General features: G+C 45.5%; 1 protein-coding gene across 1 annotated transcript; it reads right to left on the bottom strand.

Moving 5' to 3' along the window:
* Positions 1 to 1,309: 1,309 nt before the first annotated feature.
* Positions 1,310 to 13,510, bottom strand: LOC119440694 (UPF0746 protein DDB_G0281095-like; the record flags this gene model as incomplete). Its single annotated transcript, XM_037705583.1, has 4 exons — positions 13,507 to 13,510; positions 10,035 to 10,057; positions 1,506 to 1,965; positions 1,310 to 1,467 (listed from the first exon to the last, which is right to left on the bottom strand). Coding segments are annotated over exons 1-4 (645 nt in total), but the record flags the coding sequence as incomplete, so codon positions are not given.
* Between the last annotated feature and the right edge of the window lie 7,569 nt (positions 13,511 to 21,079).

The raw sequence follows: 21,079 nt of genomic DNA on the forward strand, positions 1-21,079 counted from the left end.
GATTGATTGTATACTACTCTGTCCGCAGAATTTGTATTATTCGTTCCTCCAAATGTAATGTCGCACTTCTGCTACTGTATTTTTTTGTTTCCTGCTGTGATTCCATGAAGTCGTGAAAAAATATACAAAGATGAGACGCTTAAAAATCAAGGAGTTTTCAGAGACGTGTATGACAATTTAAGAAGCAATACGGCACACTAAAGTGAGGGCATTAAACGCTGAGGACAAATGCACAGCGTAATTTAAGCACCTACAAACTGACACCTTTGAAGCCAGCTATTTAATAAATACTTAAAACAGCGTAATGGGGTAAACATTATATTGTTTCAGACTGGCAAAGTTTTCTCTTGAGCTATGCAGCGCTGTAGACAACAGGTGCATCATAAGAGAGAAAATTGCTCTGTCAAAATAATGTGCTTCCGGTTGAACTCGTTTTGACCGGGATTATCTCTTCTATATTTCAAAAGACAAAAGGCATGAAGACGTTGCAACTCTAGTACACTTTGGGAGATTCAAAACTTAAGTCCACGATGGGGGATTTCAAGCATAATGATCCGTACAACGTACGCATTCATCGTAAACCTGAAGTGTTTCTACATCTGTCAGTTCGGGTCTTTTCTAGCATCTGCACAAGTCGAAATATGTTCGCCTCATCCTTCCAAACTGAGCAGAACCAGAAGCTGCTGCACGGAGGAGTAAACATGACATAAGCGTTTTCTCAAAAATAATTTTGATGCTAAGTTTTCTTTCCTACCTTTCCGGGTTTTGTATGGCTACTGCTGCTGCTGCTTGTTGCATTATACTGCTGGGTATATCGGCAGACATATTTGTGGATATACATGTATACTCTATACAAAGGTTATGTTTGCGCCCAATGCAAGTACCAGTGAACGAGTTTATATAACCTTGTATGCCGACGGACAACGTAGTGCCCGTAAGGGCACTTCCATTCTGCGTAACACGAACAATAATGAATGAATGAATGAATGAATGAATGAATGAATGAATGAGAATGAATGAATGAATGAATGAATGAATGAATTTTCTTCAAAATCGGATGATTCTGTGGCCTATGCTAGGGTGCGGGAATATGGGTAGGCTATACAGAAACGGTTATACGGTGGACCATTAGGGTTACAGAATGGACACCAAGAGAAGTGAAGCGCAGTCGAGGTCGGCAGAAAACCATATGGGATGATGAAGTTAGGAAATTTGCAGGTGCAAGTTGGAATACGCTAGCGCAAGACAGGGGTAATTGGAGATCGCAGGGAGAGGCCTTCGTCCTGCAGTGGGCTGCTGCCTGCTGCTGCTGCTGCTGCTGCTGCTGCTGCTGCTGCTGCTGCTGATGCTGCTGCTGCTGCTGCTGCTGCTGCTGCTGCTGCTGCTGCTGCTGCGCTCTGCTGCTGCTGCTGCTGCCTGCTGCTGCTGCTTGCTGCTGCTGCTGCCTGCTGACTGCTGCTGCTGCTGCTTGCTGCTGCTGCGCTCGCTGCTGCTGCTGCTGCTGCTGCCTGCTTGCTGCTGAGCTGCTGCTGCTGCTGCTGCTGCATGCTGCTGCTGCTGCTGCTGCTGCTGCTGCTGCTGCTGCTGCTGCTGCTGCTGCTGCTGCTGCTGCTGCTGCTGCTGCTGCTGCTGCTGCTGCTGCTGCTGCTGCTGCTGCTGCTGCTGCTGCTGCTGCTGCTGCTGCTGCTGCTGCTGCTGCTGCTGCTGCTGCTGCTGCTGCTGCTGCTGCTGCTGCTGCTGCTGCTGCTGCTGCTGCTGCTGCTGCTGCTGCTGCTGCTGCTGCTGCTGCTGCTGCTGCTGCTGCTGCTGCTGCTGCTGCTGCTGCTGCTGCTGCTGCTGCTGCTGCTGCTGCTGCTGCTGCTGCTGCTGCTGCTGCTGCTGCTGCTGCTGCTGCTGCTGCTGCTGCTGCTGCTGCTGCTGCTGCTGCTGCTGCTGCTGCTGCTGCTGCTGCTGCTGCTGCTGCTGCTGCTGCTGCTGCTGCTGCTGCTGCTGCTGCTGCTGCTGCTGCTGCTGCTGCTGCTGCTGCTGCTGCTGCTGCTGCTGCTGCTGCTGCTGCTGCTGCTGCTGCTGCTGCTGCTGCTGCTGCTGCTGCTGCTGCTGCTGCTGCTGCTGCTGCTGCTGATGATGATGATGATGATGATGATGATGATGATACAGAAAAAGTATGGTGGTGAACCTCACCACCGCAGCCGAAAACGATACAATAATATTTCCTGCATAAAACCTGCACATATAACGTCGGCTATCGGGTATACTTAAAGCTCACAGACTTATGAATAAACTAGCGCAATACATTCAACAATTATTTAAGTAAGTAGATTTTTCTTGATTTATCCATTCCATATGTGCTACTGGGTACGTGCTCGTTCTTTTCCAATTCTCTCGAGTGGATAAAAGCCACTCTGACGCAACAGGTACAGAGTCCTTAGACGTAGCTAGATATATGTCGTACTTCTCTGAGCTTATACAACTGACATCGATATTATTCCCCATCGACAAGCATCATACGTCAGCTACGTCCCAGTCACATCACTGCGTAGGCGTCTCAGAGTATGCATCCGCCTGGTTTGGCGTTTGCATTTTGGCAGAGCTTGTGAACAGGGCATTGCATAAATAGAGAGCTTTAGCTTGTCCGGTAATCGGGTAAACGCAGGTGGAGCGGGCGTTGGGGCTGTGGGGCGGAGGCATAAACGTGAGCAGCCTGTATTATGCTGCCACCTGGTGGGGCAGAGATCAAACAGGCAAAAACAGCTAATATTTTAGTAACCAAGTGTATTCTACTTCGCTGCTGGTGTAAGTTTTCGGCAGTGGCGTAATCGTGTTGCTGCTGAAAATTTACACCAGCAGAGAGTAGAACAAACTTGGTTAACTGCAATATTTGCTGTTTAGATGCATCCGCCTGGTTTGGCGTTTGCATTTTGGCAGAGCTTGTGAACAGGGCATTGCATAAATAGAGAGCTTTAGCTTGTTTGGTAATCGGTTAAATGCAGGCGGACCGGGCGTTGGCGCGTTGGGGCGTTGGGGCGGAGGCGTATACGTGAGCGGCCTGTATGGTGCTGCCACCTGGTGGCGCAGAGATTAAACAGACAAAAACAGCTAATATTGCAGTTAACCAAGCGTGTTCTACTTCGCTGTTGGTGTAAATTTTCAGCAGCAACACGATTACGCCACTGCCGAAAATTTACACCAGCAGCGAAGTAGAACAAACTTGGTTAACTGCAATATTAGCTGTTTAGATGCATCCGCCTGGTTTGGCGTTTGCATTTTGGCAGAGCTTGTGAACAGGGCATTGCATGAATAGAGAGCTTTAGCTTGTTTGCTAATCGGTTAAATGCAGGCGGACCGCGCGTTGGGGCGTTGGGGCGGAGGCGTATACGTGAGCGGCCTGTATGGTGCTGCCACCTGGTGGGGCAGAGATCAAACAGGCAAAAACAGCTAATATTGCAGTTAACCAAGTGTGTTCTACTTCGCTGCTGGTGTAAATTTTCAGCAGCAACACGATTACGCCACTGCCGAAAATTTACACCAGCAGCGAAGTAGAATACACTTGGTTACTGCAATATTAGCTGTTTTTGCCTGTTTGATCTCTGCCCCACCAGGTGGCAGCATAATACAGGCTGCTCACGTTTATGCCTCCGCCCCACAGCCCCAACGCCCGCTCCACCTGCGTTTACCCGATTACCGGACAAGCTAAAGCTCTCTTTTATAAAACACACACGAAGTTAAAGTTGTTACCTCTGCGGTGCGTAAACATAAACATTGGATGTGATTACACATCATATAGAGTAAACAAAATTGTACGCATCGTGGTTAGTTGTAAAGAATTTATTAACCCCTTCGCTAAAGCTGCGTTTCACATGGATTCCAACATTTCCGTTGTATCCCACGTTTTAAACAAGAAGAAATTAACCTGGACGTTTCTTTATACAAACTACTGCTGTCAACTCGAAGTGTTTCGTAAGATGACTGTCTCCAATTATTTCTATTGCGATAATTTAGAAGAAAGAATCATTTTTCCTTGCAAGTATTCGTAGTAGAAGTGAGCCCCAGAGATTGTGGGATAGCTTCCGAAGCGCTATTTGATTACCTAAATTTGGCTAAATGTTTCTTTAATTATTGGCTCGCGCCCACATATTGCATATGCGGCAATTAAGTCTGTTAGTGGTCAAAATATGCCCACTTAATAGGAATTGCGAGACCATCACCACTTTAGTTAGCCACCCTTCAACTCGCGCTAAAGTTTATTTCTATTTCAGTATCGTTTTTCCAGAAAGCCTTTTCTGAGCAGTTTAGAACAAAAGGTGCGCGAACAACAATTCATTTCATCCTCCACTTTAAGGACGCATATGTCGAAACTAGTGATATAGCCAGAATTATTATTAGGTGGAAAAGGTAAACTTCAAACATCCAGCTCCTATAAATTCAAGTCCACAAAAGTTCATTTGTCTTTAATAACGCGCGTTTACTGACTGCTGATAGTGGTCGTCGAAAGAGACAGTACATAGATCAGGTAAGGACGTACTTTTGGGCTAGTTGGTTCTTCATCATCAAGTAAGAAACAGCGCCAGAATATGCACAGGACCAAACGACGAGTAGCAGGACAGACACAGGGCGCACTAACAACTGAAGGTTTGTTCACAAAAAGCGCAGAATATGTATACTGGCTGAACATGAATAAACACAAAAAGGAAACTGTCACTTGCATCACATTGCCAAGCCTACTGCGCGCGAAATGCGGTTCTTGTAAGTAATTTGACGTCCTTATCCGAGAGAATGACGGAGGGTATGCTAACACAAGGCTCATCCAGCTTTTTTATCTCCAGGGCTTCAACAATCTCCCTTGTTAGCCTGTGTCTGTCCTGTTACTCGTCGTTTGGTCCTGTGCATATTCTGGTGCTGTTTCTTGCTTGATGACATAGATCAGGTGAAGAATAAACGTGCAAAAGAAAGCTTTCTGAGAGCCTTTTCGAATGGATAACTGAATGCCGAAAATATAGACTGGGATAAAAATAAAATCGAGTCACAGTCACATAATTAAATAGCAAGCCAGAACGGATACGTGTTGTTAAAGCATACTGTTCGTGTTGTTAAAGCGCAACGTACGTTTTCGATATGGCAGAGCCCAATGACCAAGCCGGCAGTCCAAACGTTCAGCGCTATTCATGCCGAACTATTTAAGGAAAGCGAATGCTGAATAAATTAAATAACACTTTCACAGCATGCAATATGGTTACTCTTATTACAGTGCCGCGATTTTTCTTTAAGTCTGATGTAATGAGACGTGTATTAGTCGCACTGAAGACATCATTTGGATATTTAAATAAATACTATATTATAGTGATTAAAGGTAGTGCTTAAAGATGGACCTTTATCATTAGATTTGTGGGTTCGGATTCTCGTAGTACGCCGCGGCGTCCAAGAAAGGCACAGAGACCACGAATCAGCGATGGTTTAACGGTTGGACAAATAAAGTTTATTCCTATCCTATCCTATCCTACGGTGAAGAGAATCCAGCTCTCAAAGCTGGCCGTTCCGAGCATGCGGACCAAAGCTCGGGCTGTCGGACCATAGGCTCGGACTATGGGGGCTGTATTTTTCTTACCAGGGGTGCTATGCAGGATGCCCCGAGTTTGGCGAAACTCGGGATCTTCACGAGCTCTGGCGACGCCCCAAGATGAAAGAACTAATGGTAACAAGACAAAGTTTGTCCGTCGGCACACCTCCAATTTCATTGGTTTATCTAGATTCACTCTGGGTGGCCATCATCCCTTGGGCGTTGCCATATGGGCGGTCGACAAACTGGGGCTCACGTGATCATACGGTCGGTGCATGGTCGTGCATTCTTTCACTTGTTTGTCGTTCCACCGAGTGCATTAGAGGCACAAGCAAGTTATCAAATAAATGCATTTAGTACAATGATATTAGTCACATTACCGTAGGGTATAGGTGTTTTAACGTTTACAAGTTGTAGACTGAATGTGTATTAGACTAATTTGTAGTTTAATCATTTCGCGTTGTACCACGAGGGCGCTCGCCCTCCTCTTTCTTCCTCTGGATTGGATTGGCGCGGCTCGCTACGTGCTTGCGCTAGCATTTCCGAGCACAGATTAGTGTGCGCTTGGTTTTCGCACTGGGCGTTGAACAGATCGCTCGTTGCTCTTTCTCTTTCCTCTGGATTGAATTGGTGCGGCTCGCTACGTGCTTGCGCTCCCATTTCCGAGCACAGATTGGTGTGCGCCTGATTTTTACACTGGGCTTTCAACAGATCGCTCGTTGCTCGCACTGAAGTAAGGCTGCGAGACGAAGGGAGCGTCGGCTAGCGCAGAAGTGGTTTGCCGCGCGCTTACCGTGTAAGCACTCAGGAATGTCGGAAAACACTCATGCAAGGATACAAAACTACGCTTTATTTTCTTTTACATTGTGACGCACCTTCATACTGGCTAGCGCCGAGCGATGGCTTCTAACAACCTGCAGGAAAGAGTCTTTATACTGGGTAGCCCGAGCGATCCGTGCCTTCTAACAAATGCACGAAAGGGTCTTTGCAGCTCACATGGCCGTTGAGTGCCACCACATTCATCCCAGGTGGGACTCCAGCATCAGTGCAGTTACTCTGTACCCACTGCTGATGAGGTGGCGCTTCACTTTTTGACAATAACTTTCTATTTTTTGCGTGTGAACGCCCGTGTTGGTTTCGACAAAGTGCACGCTGTGGTTAACTGTCTCCCAATGCAGATTGAGGCATAGCCCCGTTAGCATCCACTAAATTTGGGATACAGTTGTATGCGGCCAATTCATCACTATGAATAATGGTGCCCGGTTGAACATTGGCTGCAATAATGGCGCCTAGCGTCGCCGCCTTTCGTCGGTCGACCTTGAAAAGTAGCAGCACCCCTCAGGTCGCGCAGACCATGCCGAAAACCCATGGGCCACCATCTTTAACACCACCGTAATTTTGACGACTCGGCAGAACGTTGTCGCGCGTCATTAGGCAGCCTCGATGTCACTTTTGCTCGCCGCGAAGAATGCACTCGTCAATTTGCGCTGTCTTCCCGGGGCCACCGAGTGGAGCTCGCGCCAGCAGCTCGTCCCTCGCGACCTTACGGAGGTAGCTCCTCCAGTCGGCGATGGCGTGCTCCGATAGAGGAAACAAGTCTACGGTCTCTTTCAACATCCATATGTCTACGCTTTTGCTCACGCAGTACGTGAGCCAAATCATTTGCCGCCTGGAGATGTGGTCGTTCGGACGGCCGAGGCGGTCCGTGTTGGCGCAGTAACTTCCTTCGCCTCTCTGCCCGTGCAGTGCAGTGGTACCGTGTACCTGCGAAAACTGAATTTCGGCACCTGTTGCACCGGAAGGCAGCCCGGCGTCCATTCTGAATCTTCCAATATAATGTGACTACTTCGCCTGCGCAGGTTGGTTGGACCGGGTTGAACTCCAGGTGCTCGCAGGTGCTCCAGTACTCCGATGACGACGCCGGACCTGGCCTGGGGCTGGGGCGCGGTGGACGAGCTTGCTTGAAACAGGAGAGAGCCGAAGCGATCGCACGAACTATTCCTCCGCAGCCTAGTCACACCAGTCTGCGCTGGGAAAGCATCACTTGCCCGCCACCCTATCTCCGCAGACGACGGCCTTCGCCTAACTCGTCACACAGCCAGCGCACTCACGTTTTGAAAGGCAAAAATGACGCTGAAACTCTACGTCGGACATGTAGGTGAACGGGTCCAGACGGTCATATTGACGCTTGCTGCCACTGGATGCGATTACACAGGCTGCTGCTGCCGCCACCATGTTCCCGAGTTCAACTCGAGGGGGGTTTCGCGATGTACGAGTTTGGCCCGAGTTCGCGTGTCAATCAAAACCATACGTCACGCCCCGCGCGAGGCATGTAACTCTTATGCGCGCGCCCGCCACGGTTGGGCCACGCCCAACTTATTTTCCGGCAACAGCGACGTGGTGCGGAACTGAGAGGCATCAACAATCTTGACCGCCGACAGAAAATACGCACAGCACACTGTCATCGGTGATGTACTGGGAACCACTACCAAAAACAAAGCGGCGACTTTCGCTTGCTTATGCATCTATCTTCTTAGGCTGTGATGGCCCCACAACATGGTTCATTGTCTGCATTGTAGCGACGTAGCGCACAGGAAATAATTATCGGAACGACACTAGCTGCTTGCAAGGCGTCGATGAGCCGTGGTGGATGAAGATGCTGAGCAGTGCGTAGTGTTTTCCAACGTCAAGGTATCGCAGCTGTTGTTTGAGATGGCTGCTCTGTCATCGGTGATGTATCGGATCCGCAGTGTCGCAAACACGGTCAGCGCCGAGAAACGCTCGCTTTTTTAAACCCAGTGCGATGGCATTTATTCATCACAAGCACGGCACACTAAATAGTTGCAACCCCTTCCTGCGTTCGAAGTTTAATTTCCTAACTGCACACAGGAGCCATCGCCTGCCAAAATGCGATTGCTGCGCTGTCGTTACTATATCCATCTGCGATCGCTGTTAGCTCAGCAGCAGAGGCAATCGGCAAGCACATTGGAGAGAACAACACACTCAAACTCTGCGTATACATGCGAATGGAGGCACCTTCACTGGGCAAGGGATGACAAGCGATGAATTGTGTCTCTGAGTAGCACGCTCTTCTTTGGAATGCATCGCGGAGGCTTCCCGCACGCAGATAAACGGGCGCATTTTCACTGTGATGCGTCACTACGGACCCTAGAATACCGCACAGCCATTTTGCAGTGACAGCCGTTGCTCCCGTCGTTTCAGTTGGTAAAGCTATATCTAAAGCGCCTCAGTGAAGCACCTGCGGTGAACAACCATGCCGTAGCGCTGCGTTGCCATTCCCCTAATAGTCAGGGAATGGAAAGATCATTGTCATGACTAGCTTTATCAAGGATTAGAGTGCCTCGATGCGCGCGGGCATCAAGGCACCCTATCAAGGATAGCACTGCAGCGCCCCTGGCGACTGCTCACCGTATGAACTCCCTCGTGCGTGCGACCCTCTACAATGTATCCGCTTGTAAGCTTTAGCCTCACTGTCGCCACTCGCGGCAAAAAAGTGCAAAATTTAATAATTCGCTCAATTTCTGTTTGTCACCAAACATTTATAGCATTCCAAACGAAAAACACATACGTCAAGAAATAAAGTGTTTCTTATTTTATTTGTTGTATTTTAACGTAATCGATTGAGGGAAAGTGTAGGCGCAACAATGCACCGCATGTGCCCTGTTCGCATTCGACGGAGGATAGAAAGATAATGCTCGAAAGAGGAGGCACGCCCTTTACGCGCCCTATAGAAAGGCGTGGCAAGTGGCTCACGGCAAGTGTGCAGATAGACAGCGGTACCGTCACGGTATTGCTAAATGGTGATAATACGTTGATAACAATACGCGGCGCTGGCGCGTTTTGCTGCGCAGTCTTCTGTGCTTGAAGCACGGAATCACTGTGCCGCGCAGGGTGCGCTCATGTTGTCATACGCGGCTTTATCTCGACATTTCTTTTTGCCTGCTGTTCTTGCACGTTCCTTGCTATCTGCGTTCACTGACTGCCATCGAGCAAACTCGGGTGAAACGCGTGCGAACGAGAAACTCGGCGCATCCTGCATAGCACCCCAGAAACAAGTTTTTTTTTTTTTTTTTTTGTTCGTTGAACACACTTACTCTCGGTCTATTTGGAAATTTAAATAAAAATAGAAGTTTCGTTCGGGTACCCGTTCTCAAAAGGTTACGAAATAATGCAAGAAGAAAACTTGCACCCTTTTCCCTTCAAACTATAACAATATCATTGTGATCATCATCATCACCCTATTTCTTTGTCTGCTACAGGATGAAGGCCTCTTCCGGCGATCTCAAATTGTCTATGTCTTGCGCTAGCTTATATTCGAACGTGCCCCTGAAAATTTCCATATTTACGGATTCAGAATATACATAACTTCAATTGAGATTTTGCCATCACAACATGGATTCAGAAAACGGTTCTCGAAAGAGTTTGTAGCAAATTTTTGTTGCCTGCCTCTGGTACTTACCGCACTTGTCCCGGCTGAGGATTCTGTAAAAAGAATATCACACATGTTCAGCTAACACAGCCTTGTATTCGCAGGCTAAGTTATTGTAGTCCATAAAACAACTTTACATGATTGTTTGACAGAAATGCAGCATTAAATTTGTTCCTTTAAAAAGGGAAAGGCACCGTGATTTCTGGGGGTGGTGGTGGCGGCGGCAGGGATGTTGTAGCAGGCGTGGTTAGCCTGACATGCTTATCTGGCAATTGTTCTGCCTTAGCATTGTTAGCAAGGACGTGTGACTACACGCTCACCAACTCCGTGTCTAGAAGAAAGGCAGTCAACAGTTGTAAAATTCTCGATCGCTATGAGTGAAGCCATGAACTTTGGCACAGGGCTGTTGAGACTCGTCTACCAAGATCAGCGGATGGAACCGGAACTCCTCTATCATGTCATAGTCATTTATTAAAATAAAAGTTCTGGAAATGCCTCGATCATGTGCAACTTCGAAACAAGTTTAGCAGGACCTCTCTGTCGCTTCCTAAATATGCCTCTACGCCGGAATTGTCTGCTCGCATGGGAGTTCCTCTCCTAATGTGTCATTGTAATTTGATATAGGACCAATAATTCAACTCTTACTCTCTCTCAGCTTACCAAGCACCCGCCCCCAGTTCTAATCCAAGGTCTAAGACTGTGTTTTAAAGCTTCTGAATCGTTTGACAATAAAATGCATCACTTGTAGTGAGATTAGAAAAAGAAGCCGGAAAGCAGGAAGGTTAACTAGGGTCATGCGCTGCTTCCTACCCTACAAATTATAACAGATAAATATAAACAAAAACCATCAGAAAAGTATAAAAGCGCCAATGATTGTGAACACACTCGCAGAGAAATGTTCGCTGACAGTCACAGTCATTGGAATAGTTCAGTGGCCTTCAAAAAGCGCAATAGGATATATTTGGCCTTTTGCATGCAGGATTGCTTGGATAAATATCCCAGGATCTTTTTCCATCGAAAGTGGTCTGCCATCCAAGCGGCTGGCGGAGGGAGCCATTGAGCGTCGTGGCACACAAAGTGTGATCCTGTGGTTGCACTAAATACTATAAATATATGTGTGAATCCCATTACTTTTGATAAAATAATTAGCGCTCACAGTGAAGGCCACATGACACGTACGACTCAAGGCAAAATATGGCCCACCTCTGTGCCGTGGCATGCAAAGTACATTTTCATGCCGTATACACACGTGCTAACTTTCGTCGGCTCAGAAAAAGGCTGCGAGCGAATTCAAGTGTTTTGCCTGTTCTAAACTTACGATAAAGACCTACACAGACGCAATTCTAGCCCTTTGCCTGTAGATCCGCGCACGGAAGCGTTAGCAAAAGCACTTTGCTATCGTAGTTCTAATCTTTCTCGACGGTGTTAATTCAGCGCTTTGCTTGTTCCGAACGTCAAGCACGTCAACCATAACGAATCAAGCCGCGTGCTGAGAGCCTATACGAAACAAGGAGCACGCAACACCGGAACCATTGCACTTTGCTCCGCTAAGGACACCGTATCCGATGACGTCACGTCCACCGACGCGGTTTACCGTCGTCCTATTTTCGTTCAAGGAGGCAAAAACGCGACCAGAGAAGCGGTGGCTGCAGCACCTCGCCCGATCGTTGACAACGTACTCTGTCCACGATGTTTGTTTCGTTTATTTTCGGCGATGAGAAATGTGACGTGTGAAACGCAATGTGGCTATTGTGTACTTACGCGTCGTGTGCGTCGTCTCGTCTTCGTTACCCTTGCCACTCTCTGCAATTATAACTCTTCATATAAGGTCTCCGCGGCTCTTCGAGCAATATTTTGTATGTGTTGGCAAAACGAAATGCCGGGGAAATCTATTGCACGAATTATGTTCTTCATATATTATTCATTATCATTTGATACGCCCAATGGCCGATCCAATCAATCAATCATTTTATTTCCACTTCAATAAGAAGCGGAGGACATCAGAAAAAACACTAAAGACAGCTTTACAAAACTTCTGAGCCCTACGCACTTCAGCAGCGTCGTTCAAGGAGCACAATAGTTCACGTAATCCTGCGTAAAAAAAATGAACAAGGGCTCAAAGTATTCGCACGTATATTCATCTGCAGCAAGATAGCACAAGAAAGTCGAAATATAAATTAATGGTGACCTGAATAAGAACGCATAGATATCTACACGTAATAAAACATTGTGAAGCAATGAAGCTACAAATTTAGGAATAACTAATTTAATTTATACTTAGGGCACCAGACAATGTCAAGGGTGTTTCCGGCAAGTCTATTCAAAACAGTGTAAACCTCAGCATTTCGTCCCCTGTACTAGTGCGCAGAGTCGTTACGTTGAATGTTCTTTTGCGACGTGTAGAATACACAGTAGTATGTTATACTTCACTTGGCCCAATGTCTTTAATATCAGAGGTGTTGATATTGGGGTCGCGACTACACGTCAGCCGATGTCGAAAGGCAAAAGGAATGGTTGTATACGGCGCCAGATATCCTGCATCTTTTCTGCTCCTAATTCTTCGCAACTTCTTAATTTCGTACTGCTGAGTTTATCATTTCACCTAATGAATTCTAACTGCAAATACCGTAGAATTATGTCGCTTGGTTTTATGAAACAGCACCACAATAAGCCAAAACCTTCGTGTTATTGTCAGAGGAGTAGCCCATAATTTAGTGGGATTGTTCAGATAAGCTATCACAAATACTGAACCACTTCTCTGTTTTTCTCTCTATTTATCTGCACAGCAGAGCGACAAGCGTTGATCGTAGTGCTTAGTACGCCAGGCATGTGCTCACTAATTAAACCGGCAAAGGTGAGCCAGGTGACAGCGCGACGACTGCGGAGAGGTAGAACCATCTGCTAAGATTCGGCAAGAACACGCCAAGAAGCGAGGAGCTAATCATGTTTGTTACTTTACACCAGTTTCAAGGAACAATACTTACCCATCCAGAAAGAGGCCTAGCTGTTGCTTTTATAATTCCTTATCACTGCCTAAGGTTGGCTTTCTAAAAACCAAAATAGAGAGGGAACAGAGTCTCTTCTCTCAGCAACGTTGTGCTGAAACAGCTTGTAGTTAAACTATGTTTGAAGAACTAGAAGAAAATAAGAAAGCGGTGACGTTGGTGTAGTGATTCAAAATGTTCCAGATGCTTTTCCTCACTAACTCCATATACATATTCATTCAAGGTGACAGTTCCTTTGTCTGATTCAAAACCCTTCGTAGGGTCTCATTATTCGGCAATTTATTTTGCTTTTGAACATGAGTTTTACAAATTACCTTCTATCAATTAATTGGCTGGTCCGGGTATCAAGCATGACGGATTATTCGCATATATAAAGTCTATTTAGCTCGTATTTACTTCTCATGCTTCCCAATTCCAAATACCCACCCAGAGAGTGCTCGGTTCTACACCTGATGGGCCGGTTTTTTCCGTTGTAAGAGAGTGCAAACGGTACTCACCCATGTTCTTGAGGCCGAACTTGACGATTGATGGCTTGGCGACGTGATTTCGTGACCCTATGGTGCACTGAGGAAATAACTTTTCAGGATCGCAGTGTCGTCAGTAGGCACCAGAGCAACTTTGCTTTCTTCTTCTACATCTTGCGCCACCTTGTGATGGTGATACTTGCATCAGCCACTACTTCGCGCACACACTGATGATCTGCACTAGCAATTGGTCAAAAATTTTGCGGCGCAGGCCACAGTGAATTATTAGAAAAATGCCTTTAAGAACTTGAGAAATGAACTCAAAATCAGCAAAATAAAGATTGTGATGCATCCCCCAGAAGCTGATAAAATTCTGTGTTTGTGTTTGAATTACAAGCAAGAAAAAGAAAACTACCAGCAGGAAGTAGGAAAGAAAAGGCACCTTGCAAACTCTCCTACATAGCTGAACGTCCGAATTCGTGAGGTGACTCATGTTTGTTGCAAAACCAATTGCGCTAAAGTGCAGTTCGGTTATAATTTTTCCCGCAAATGCAAAAGCACTATATTTTCTTATCTTAAGCTCTACCTTAAATTGTTATTTTTTGCACATACCAATCAAGAGACTTATCTCAAATGGCGTTTCCCAAAGCTAAAAGTGTGGAATTGAAACATTTTCTCCTATTCTCAATTTGTCGTTTTGTTTTCGGCGCCCAGGCTTCGTACCCATCTTTACAGCAGAATTCTATCCGCAATTCTAGCCCTCCGTGAACTAATTACATCAACACGTTCCAGAGTGGCTGTGACGGATTCTCTGTCTTGGTGCTTCTCCCTCAGTACTTCTGGTGACTCGCAGGTTTTGGGAGCTTTCAAATCATTAGTGCCGCCTCATTCTGATTTGATTAAATTTGTGTGCGTGCCAGGGCATGCGGGTTTATTTCTTAAGGAAATGACAGATTCGTTGGTGAAATCGTTCCTAATGCTTCGGTAATTCAAATCCTACCGGCGCCAACTTTCATCAAAGGGGTTAGATTTCGGAGACTAATGATGCTGCGTAAATTTTACGCCCCGCCTTTAACAAACTCCTCAGATTTTCAGCACTTGTCACTTTCGTGGAACAGTAAACTCCGTCAAACGCGAACACATGAAATCGCAGTCACTAGACGACGTTATCGAATTCCATTTCAAGATTTCTAACTACACAGAGCTGGTCTGGTACCCTCATCGAACTCTCCCTTTTGTGGGGAAAACGAAACAAGAGATCATTTTATTGATTACCAAAGAGGTTCCAATATTTGAAAAAGAACCTTAGGAACACCGTTCCGCCTTCTTATATTAGACTTAAACATTCAAATTTTACTATCCTTGATGACCTAGACCCTTGGGCACAGCGACAGGAGCATTGGCGATGCCATCCAGGATTTTATTTCAGCGTCAATGAAGATTTCGACTTTACAACCAGAACTTAAGTTTTTTATATATTTCTCTACCAAAGCAATTTCAATTAGCTGTATTTTTTCTGTCATTTATTTCTTCATTCTAATGAAACCATTAGCAACAATCCAACTAGTGATTCTCAATACGCATTCACAAATTCCGTTTACATTCCTTGACATTTCATTTTTTCGTACATTTGTATTAAACTACCCAGTACTTGGCCAATCCACCACAACGGCTATGTCAAAAGCAGAAGACGCTGGCCGCTGAGACGCCCACCTGGTACTCTTGCAACACCTCTTAAATTAACCGTGGCCAAGAATAACGCCTAATAAAGCCGTCATACTGGCGATTTGACACCCCACATAATCAAACAAGGAAGTCAGTAAAAGAGCAGCGTCGTTTATGGCAATTACGTCTTCGTTGCGGCGTGCCTCACAGGTGAAGACTTGTCTTACTGGCATTACCACACAACTGGATCACCCTGCCTTCTAGTAAAATGTGTTACCCGCCATAGTTGCTTCTTGGCTATGATGTCGGGCTGCTAAGAACGTGGTCGCGGGATTGAATCCCGGCCACGGCAGCCGCATTTCGAAGCGAGCGAAATGCAGATACACCCACGTTAAAGAACCCCATCTGTTCCAAGTTATTCCGGAGTCGCTCACTACGGCGTGCCTCACAATCAGACGGTGGTTTGGGCACGTAAAACACCATAATTTATTTTGAAATGTGTTGTCCTTGAAAGTGGCATGGCCAAAAAAACAAGGAATAGACCAAATTTAGGTCCCTAGGACATTTCATCTTTATTTAGTCCGTGTGCGTTAGTTGACTGAATGTTCAGTTGTACTCGCTTGCAGAGCGCCACTGGTGAGTGAAAGGTGTGAATTTCCAAAGGTCCGGTTGTCCCTCATGTCGGTCCTTGAGTCCAGACGTGCTCCATTGGAAAGGAGGTACTTGGTCCCAGGTGGGGCCACCAACAGCGGTGAACTCCAGATTCGTGAAAAGGCTCGAGTTGGTCAGCTGTAGCGTGTCGTACATGAGACGTCAAAGGAAGAGACAAAACTAAACAATAGAAAGGTTGAAATGTATCGGAGCGTGTGACTGAGCATGGAAGAAAGCTAATCGTATAGTATTGTCAGTTTGTGTCTACGTAGTCTTTACTTACCTTGAAAGCGATACAAGCTGAACAAAGACAAGATATTTTCGTCTGCTTTCTGCCATCTAGCCCAATAGAGATGGCCCAATAATAAAACCACCCTGATTTTATAGTGTCTATAACATTCTCAGTTTAAACGATGCACAAAAGATCAAGTACACAAGGCAAAAATCAGCAAGGACGCCCCGCTGTAACGACAGAAGGGATATTTAATTCGGGGCAAGCGCCAGTAAATAGATTATGGAATAACGCAGTCGCATATACAAAATACGTAAAGCGCATGTACCGACATCTCGAATGATCACCAACGCAAGAAAAGGCAATAAAAATAGAACCCGGGACTTAGCAATATTGACTGCTGAGTTAGGAACATCTTGGAAAAGAAATTCCTATTACTGTCAACCAAATCCACCACTGACTAACACCTGGAAACCCCCCATTTGCAGTTTAGTTTGCAGTTGGGCTAGTTGGTACATTATAAGACCTGTTTCCCGCTTTTCGTACTGTTTTCGCTTCTAATTCCTAACTTTGTAACATCGCTAGTCACTTGATGAGCATTAATTAACAGAATGTCTCTTTTTTTCGAACACTCAACACTTACAATACCGGCACTATCGACCTAAGTTAAAGCGGCATTATTTTTAACAGACATGTGCATGCTCGTTTAATCGTACATCAATAGATGTGCCGGTAGGACCAATAATATGGCCATAGAATATGCACAAGAAAATAAATCTTCAGATACGAGAGAGAGATAGCTCTCTATTGAAAAGCAAAGTGGTTAGCCAGCGCGTACTTTCCTCCAAGTTTCTCTGCAGAAAATACGAACAGATTGAAAGAAGGTCCTAGAAGAAAGTGGGCAGAAGAATAGACGAAGAAAATGCACATCTTGTGAATGTATTGGCCACAGAGTAAGTGTCCTAGGCGATGAAGGCAGGCAATCCTGTTAAAACTTGACAGCTAACGTAAAAACACACACACACAAAGCGTTGTGACTTTCTCGTTTGTTTTTGTCCATGTTCTTGGTGTTTTCCACATCCGGTTATAATGAATCCATTTCGACTTGCTCAACTTAAAGCCACTCTGCCACAGTTTTGCTCGGGAGCACGAGGTCACCGCTTTCATCGTCGTTAGTGGTGGTCGTATTCCGAAACAAGCACATGGAGCCAGCAGACATTAAAAAACGCTGTACGGCCAATGCTTATTCGGAGCCTGCGCTAAATATCTGGATCCCCGTGTATTGCTTGGTACGTCAACGCCGACCAACCAACCAATTATATTAGAGATATTGCTGGGAAACTCTACGCCCAATAATGTCCAGTACACAATCAACGTTAATATTTGTGCCGGTCTGTGGGGTTATGATACAAATACGAGCCTGTTAGTAAAAAACTGTTAGTTCTTAATGCACAGAATGTCTCCGAGCACTATCGATAAACGATATTGAGGATAAATTTTCGACAGAATTTTTTAATGAGAGCTCAGGCAACGTCCATCAATTCTGCATTCAAAATACATTGGAAAGGATAATGATTCCTTCTTCATTTCTTGATTCTGCGACAGTGCAGGTGCCACCAAGGAGTCAGATCCATGTTACCAGACTCATGCACAGCAAGTCACAGCGACTAATCAACCGCATCACGTAAAACACAGGTATTACCTGGCACAAAATTTCCCAGGCCATTCGACTTGCAGCCGGCACAAACATACTGCCGTGTGTCAAAGCTATGCTTCACGATAGTGACTTTATTTCAGAATACGAAGGTATCCGGGCCTCTATATCTTTGCATGCCTAAATCAGAGCACAACCGCAGGGTGCAACCCATTTGCCTGACAGCGTTTGCGACACATAGTATATTTGTTTTTATTTTTACAGTATCTCCTTACCTTCATGTCCGTGGAACCGTGACCTCGGTGTCCAAGTGCCCCGAAGGGATACTTGCCGTCGGGAGGGTTCAGGTCGCTCCGGGCCGAGATGGCGTTCTCGGCGCTGTACGGAGGCGTACAGTTGCAACGCGACAGCGGGTCGTTTTGGTAGTCGTTGTACCTGAATGAACAGACCAAACAGGAGGCATTTTGATAAAAGTTCCTCGTTAAGCCGATTACTTACGATGTGCAGGGTTGTCTGAATCGGGCAGTGAGCAGCGTAAAAACTCGGAGTTTGATGATTACGGTTCCATTATATTGGGGCTATACGAGTATCAAGAGCCGCTCACGCACTTTGTTACATGTTTATTTCAAGCCAACAAAAATGAAGGACAGACAATGGTCCCTCCTTTTCTAGAACCAAGAAAACATAGACTGGGAAGCGAAAACATAAAAGCAGTTTAACTGGATAAAGATAGAGGCGACCTGTGTAAATATAATAGATACAATGCCTCCAGCATTGCGTTATTGGGCTTGAATGCAAACCGCGTACATAATATAACGCGCAGTGTTATACAAAGCTGTATTTGCATGCACATGGAATACGTTTCTTTGCGCACGGAGATCACAGCGCACCTGCAGGGGCCTCTCCCCTCTAGTACTGCGAATAAGTGGATGACAGAAACAGAAGGTATAAAAGCCGAGAGAGGCAATTCTAGTTGCAAGTTCAAAGCTCAATGTCGGTATTCTGTCCTTGCCATGCCATCATCCTCAGAGGCTTAGTGTTTCCTACCGAGAATAAGCGGGTGGACATCGCTTTATTGTGGCCTGAATTTGGTCATGCGTTGGAAACAGCACCACCAGAGAGTTCTGTTGTCCTCGCATACTTAGACTGGTAGAGCATCGCAACTGTCATCGCAAGCGAGGTTACGTGTAAACGGTTCTTTGTGGCTGCCTTTGCCTTTTGAAGGGTTGGTGGAGGAGCCAGTCAAGCTGATATAATGTCACTTTTTCCCCAATTATCCCTGCCACTCATGTACGATTTTGCAATGTACCGGAGTAATTAACTTCTGAACATCAAAAGCTACATTAGGGCATTGGGGTTTTGAGATCTACTGGCGGCAAAGTTGGCCAGTTATCCTTTTTTTACCACTTTCGTTTCTCGTTTCCTGTAAAAAAGAATATGAAGTTTACCGCAGTTTAATGCCTTTGTAATTTTAATTACTCAACTGAGTAAAGAAGCGATTGAGAACCCTACCATTCCCTTGGTTTTCTTTTGTCGGTTCGTTTCATGCAACTGTTGCAAAAAAATTGGGTAGTTTGATTCCCCTATCCACATCACATTGTACCAGTAACACACACTAATGAAAACATCAAATTAACCTTGTGCAGGCAACGTTAAGGCGGCTGTCATCTGACCCTATTATAATTTAATAATTACTTTTTCCTCCCTCACCTCATGAGCTTGATCATGGAGTCCATATCTTGAACCTTGCCGTGGTCTCGCTTGAAAATGAGCGCCCGTGGAGTCCTGTCATAGGTGAACCAGTCGCCAAACTTTTCCACCTGCTTCTGGGAGCCGCTCATGTTGAAGATGAACTCCGACGCACTGCGCAAAGAAAATCAACATGGCACACACTCATAGGAGAGAAACGGTGAGTGTTCTGAGCTGTACGTGTGATTTAACGTCCTGCATGTAAGTGGACGCACCAAGGTGTGAAGAAGACTAGGAAGTAAGTTTCACTACTCGAACGTGCTGTTTAACGCGACCTAACATCTTGGAAGATATAAATTTTTACTTTGCATTTTTAGATTGTCTTTTTACTCAGCTGTTTTAGATCAGTAGATAGCAGTGGCCACCGCGGGAGAAAGAGTTGTCTAAAACGATTAGTAGACAAGCAACCATCCAATGAATGTGTAAGGTAAACAAAAGACCGACAGAGATTATAAGCAGTTACACAGTTACAATCGTTGGAACTCATTGCCAGAGAAACAGCGCAGCATTCGTGCGCAAAAAAAATGTTCTCAGGGGCTGCTGATCACATTGTGCACGCTCTACCACGTAAAAATGTCGGTAAAGAATCGTTGTTGCTCTGCTTCGAGCTCTGTACCTTGCTTAATGCTGAACATTGCACATATTTACATTCACTAACAATTATCCTTATTTATCTGACGGACATTGCACACGCATGCACCCAAAATAAATTTCCTCACATCCACTCAGTGAAAAATTTCAAAAGGTTTGTCGGTATTTAGAAATGCCTGTTAAACCTCATACGTTACTTAAAGCTTGGCTACCTCAAGATATGCGCTATAACAAATTTCGATAGCAAGAAATCATGTAACGAACCATTATTAGCTACAGTCATGCCAACTTGACACTAAATATGTGCGTGAGATAAAACATTCCACCTTCAAGACTTGCATTCACGAATACAACAGTGTTCTTCCAAATAGAACATTTTCTACACTCATTGTGCAAGACAGCAGCCGCATAGGAAGTTACATGATCTGAACCGAATTAATACTTAATGTACGTGTGATTCATGAGCACAGCAGGACAGCACAGTACGTACGGTACATTGTAGCTGGGCCAATACGACTGGTTTCGAAGGACGTGCGTGGCATCCGTGATGTTGATGTAGTGGCTGCGTGTTGAAACAAAGATAAGGAAACCGTTAGAACCCTTACACTGTTCGCCAACTGATAAACGTTCGCTATTCGCCAAACGTTTAGAATACTCTTTGCTTTTGGTGAAACACAGTACCACTTCCGTATTCAACCATATATCAAACCTTATTCCCAGCTTTGTTGTTGGCTTCTTATCACATTTTTATGTTTCAAGAGCTCCAGGAGCTCAACTATGTTGCCCGCAATGCTTATTCTTTTGTGCCAAGGACACCAAAGACTTGCAAGAGAAGTCGTAGTCAGCCTTGGTGACAAGTTCATCACGAACATTTAAGGAAAGTGTGACAGCACAGAAAACGGACGCACTGGTCATAAGATATATCACAAACCGCTGATGCATGCGCCAGATTTTAAGAGCTCCCGGACCTGTTGTTAACTATGTTAACTATGGTGTTAACTATGGTGTTAACTATGGTGCTCACAATGCTTACTCTTTGACGCCGAGGACACCATTAGAGACTT

This window comes from Dermacentor silvarum, chromosome 2 (assembly GCF_013339745.2).
Source record: "Dermacentor silvarum isolate Dsil-2018 chromosome 2, BIME_Dsil_1.4, whole genome shotgun sequence".
NCBI classification, from domain to species: Eukaryota; Metazoa; Arthropoda; class Arachnida; order Ixodida; family Ixodidae; genus Dermacentor; species Dermacentor silvarum.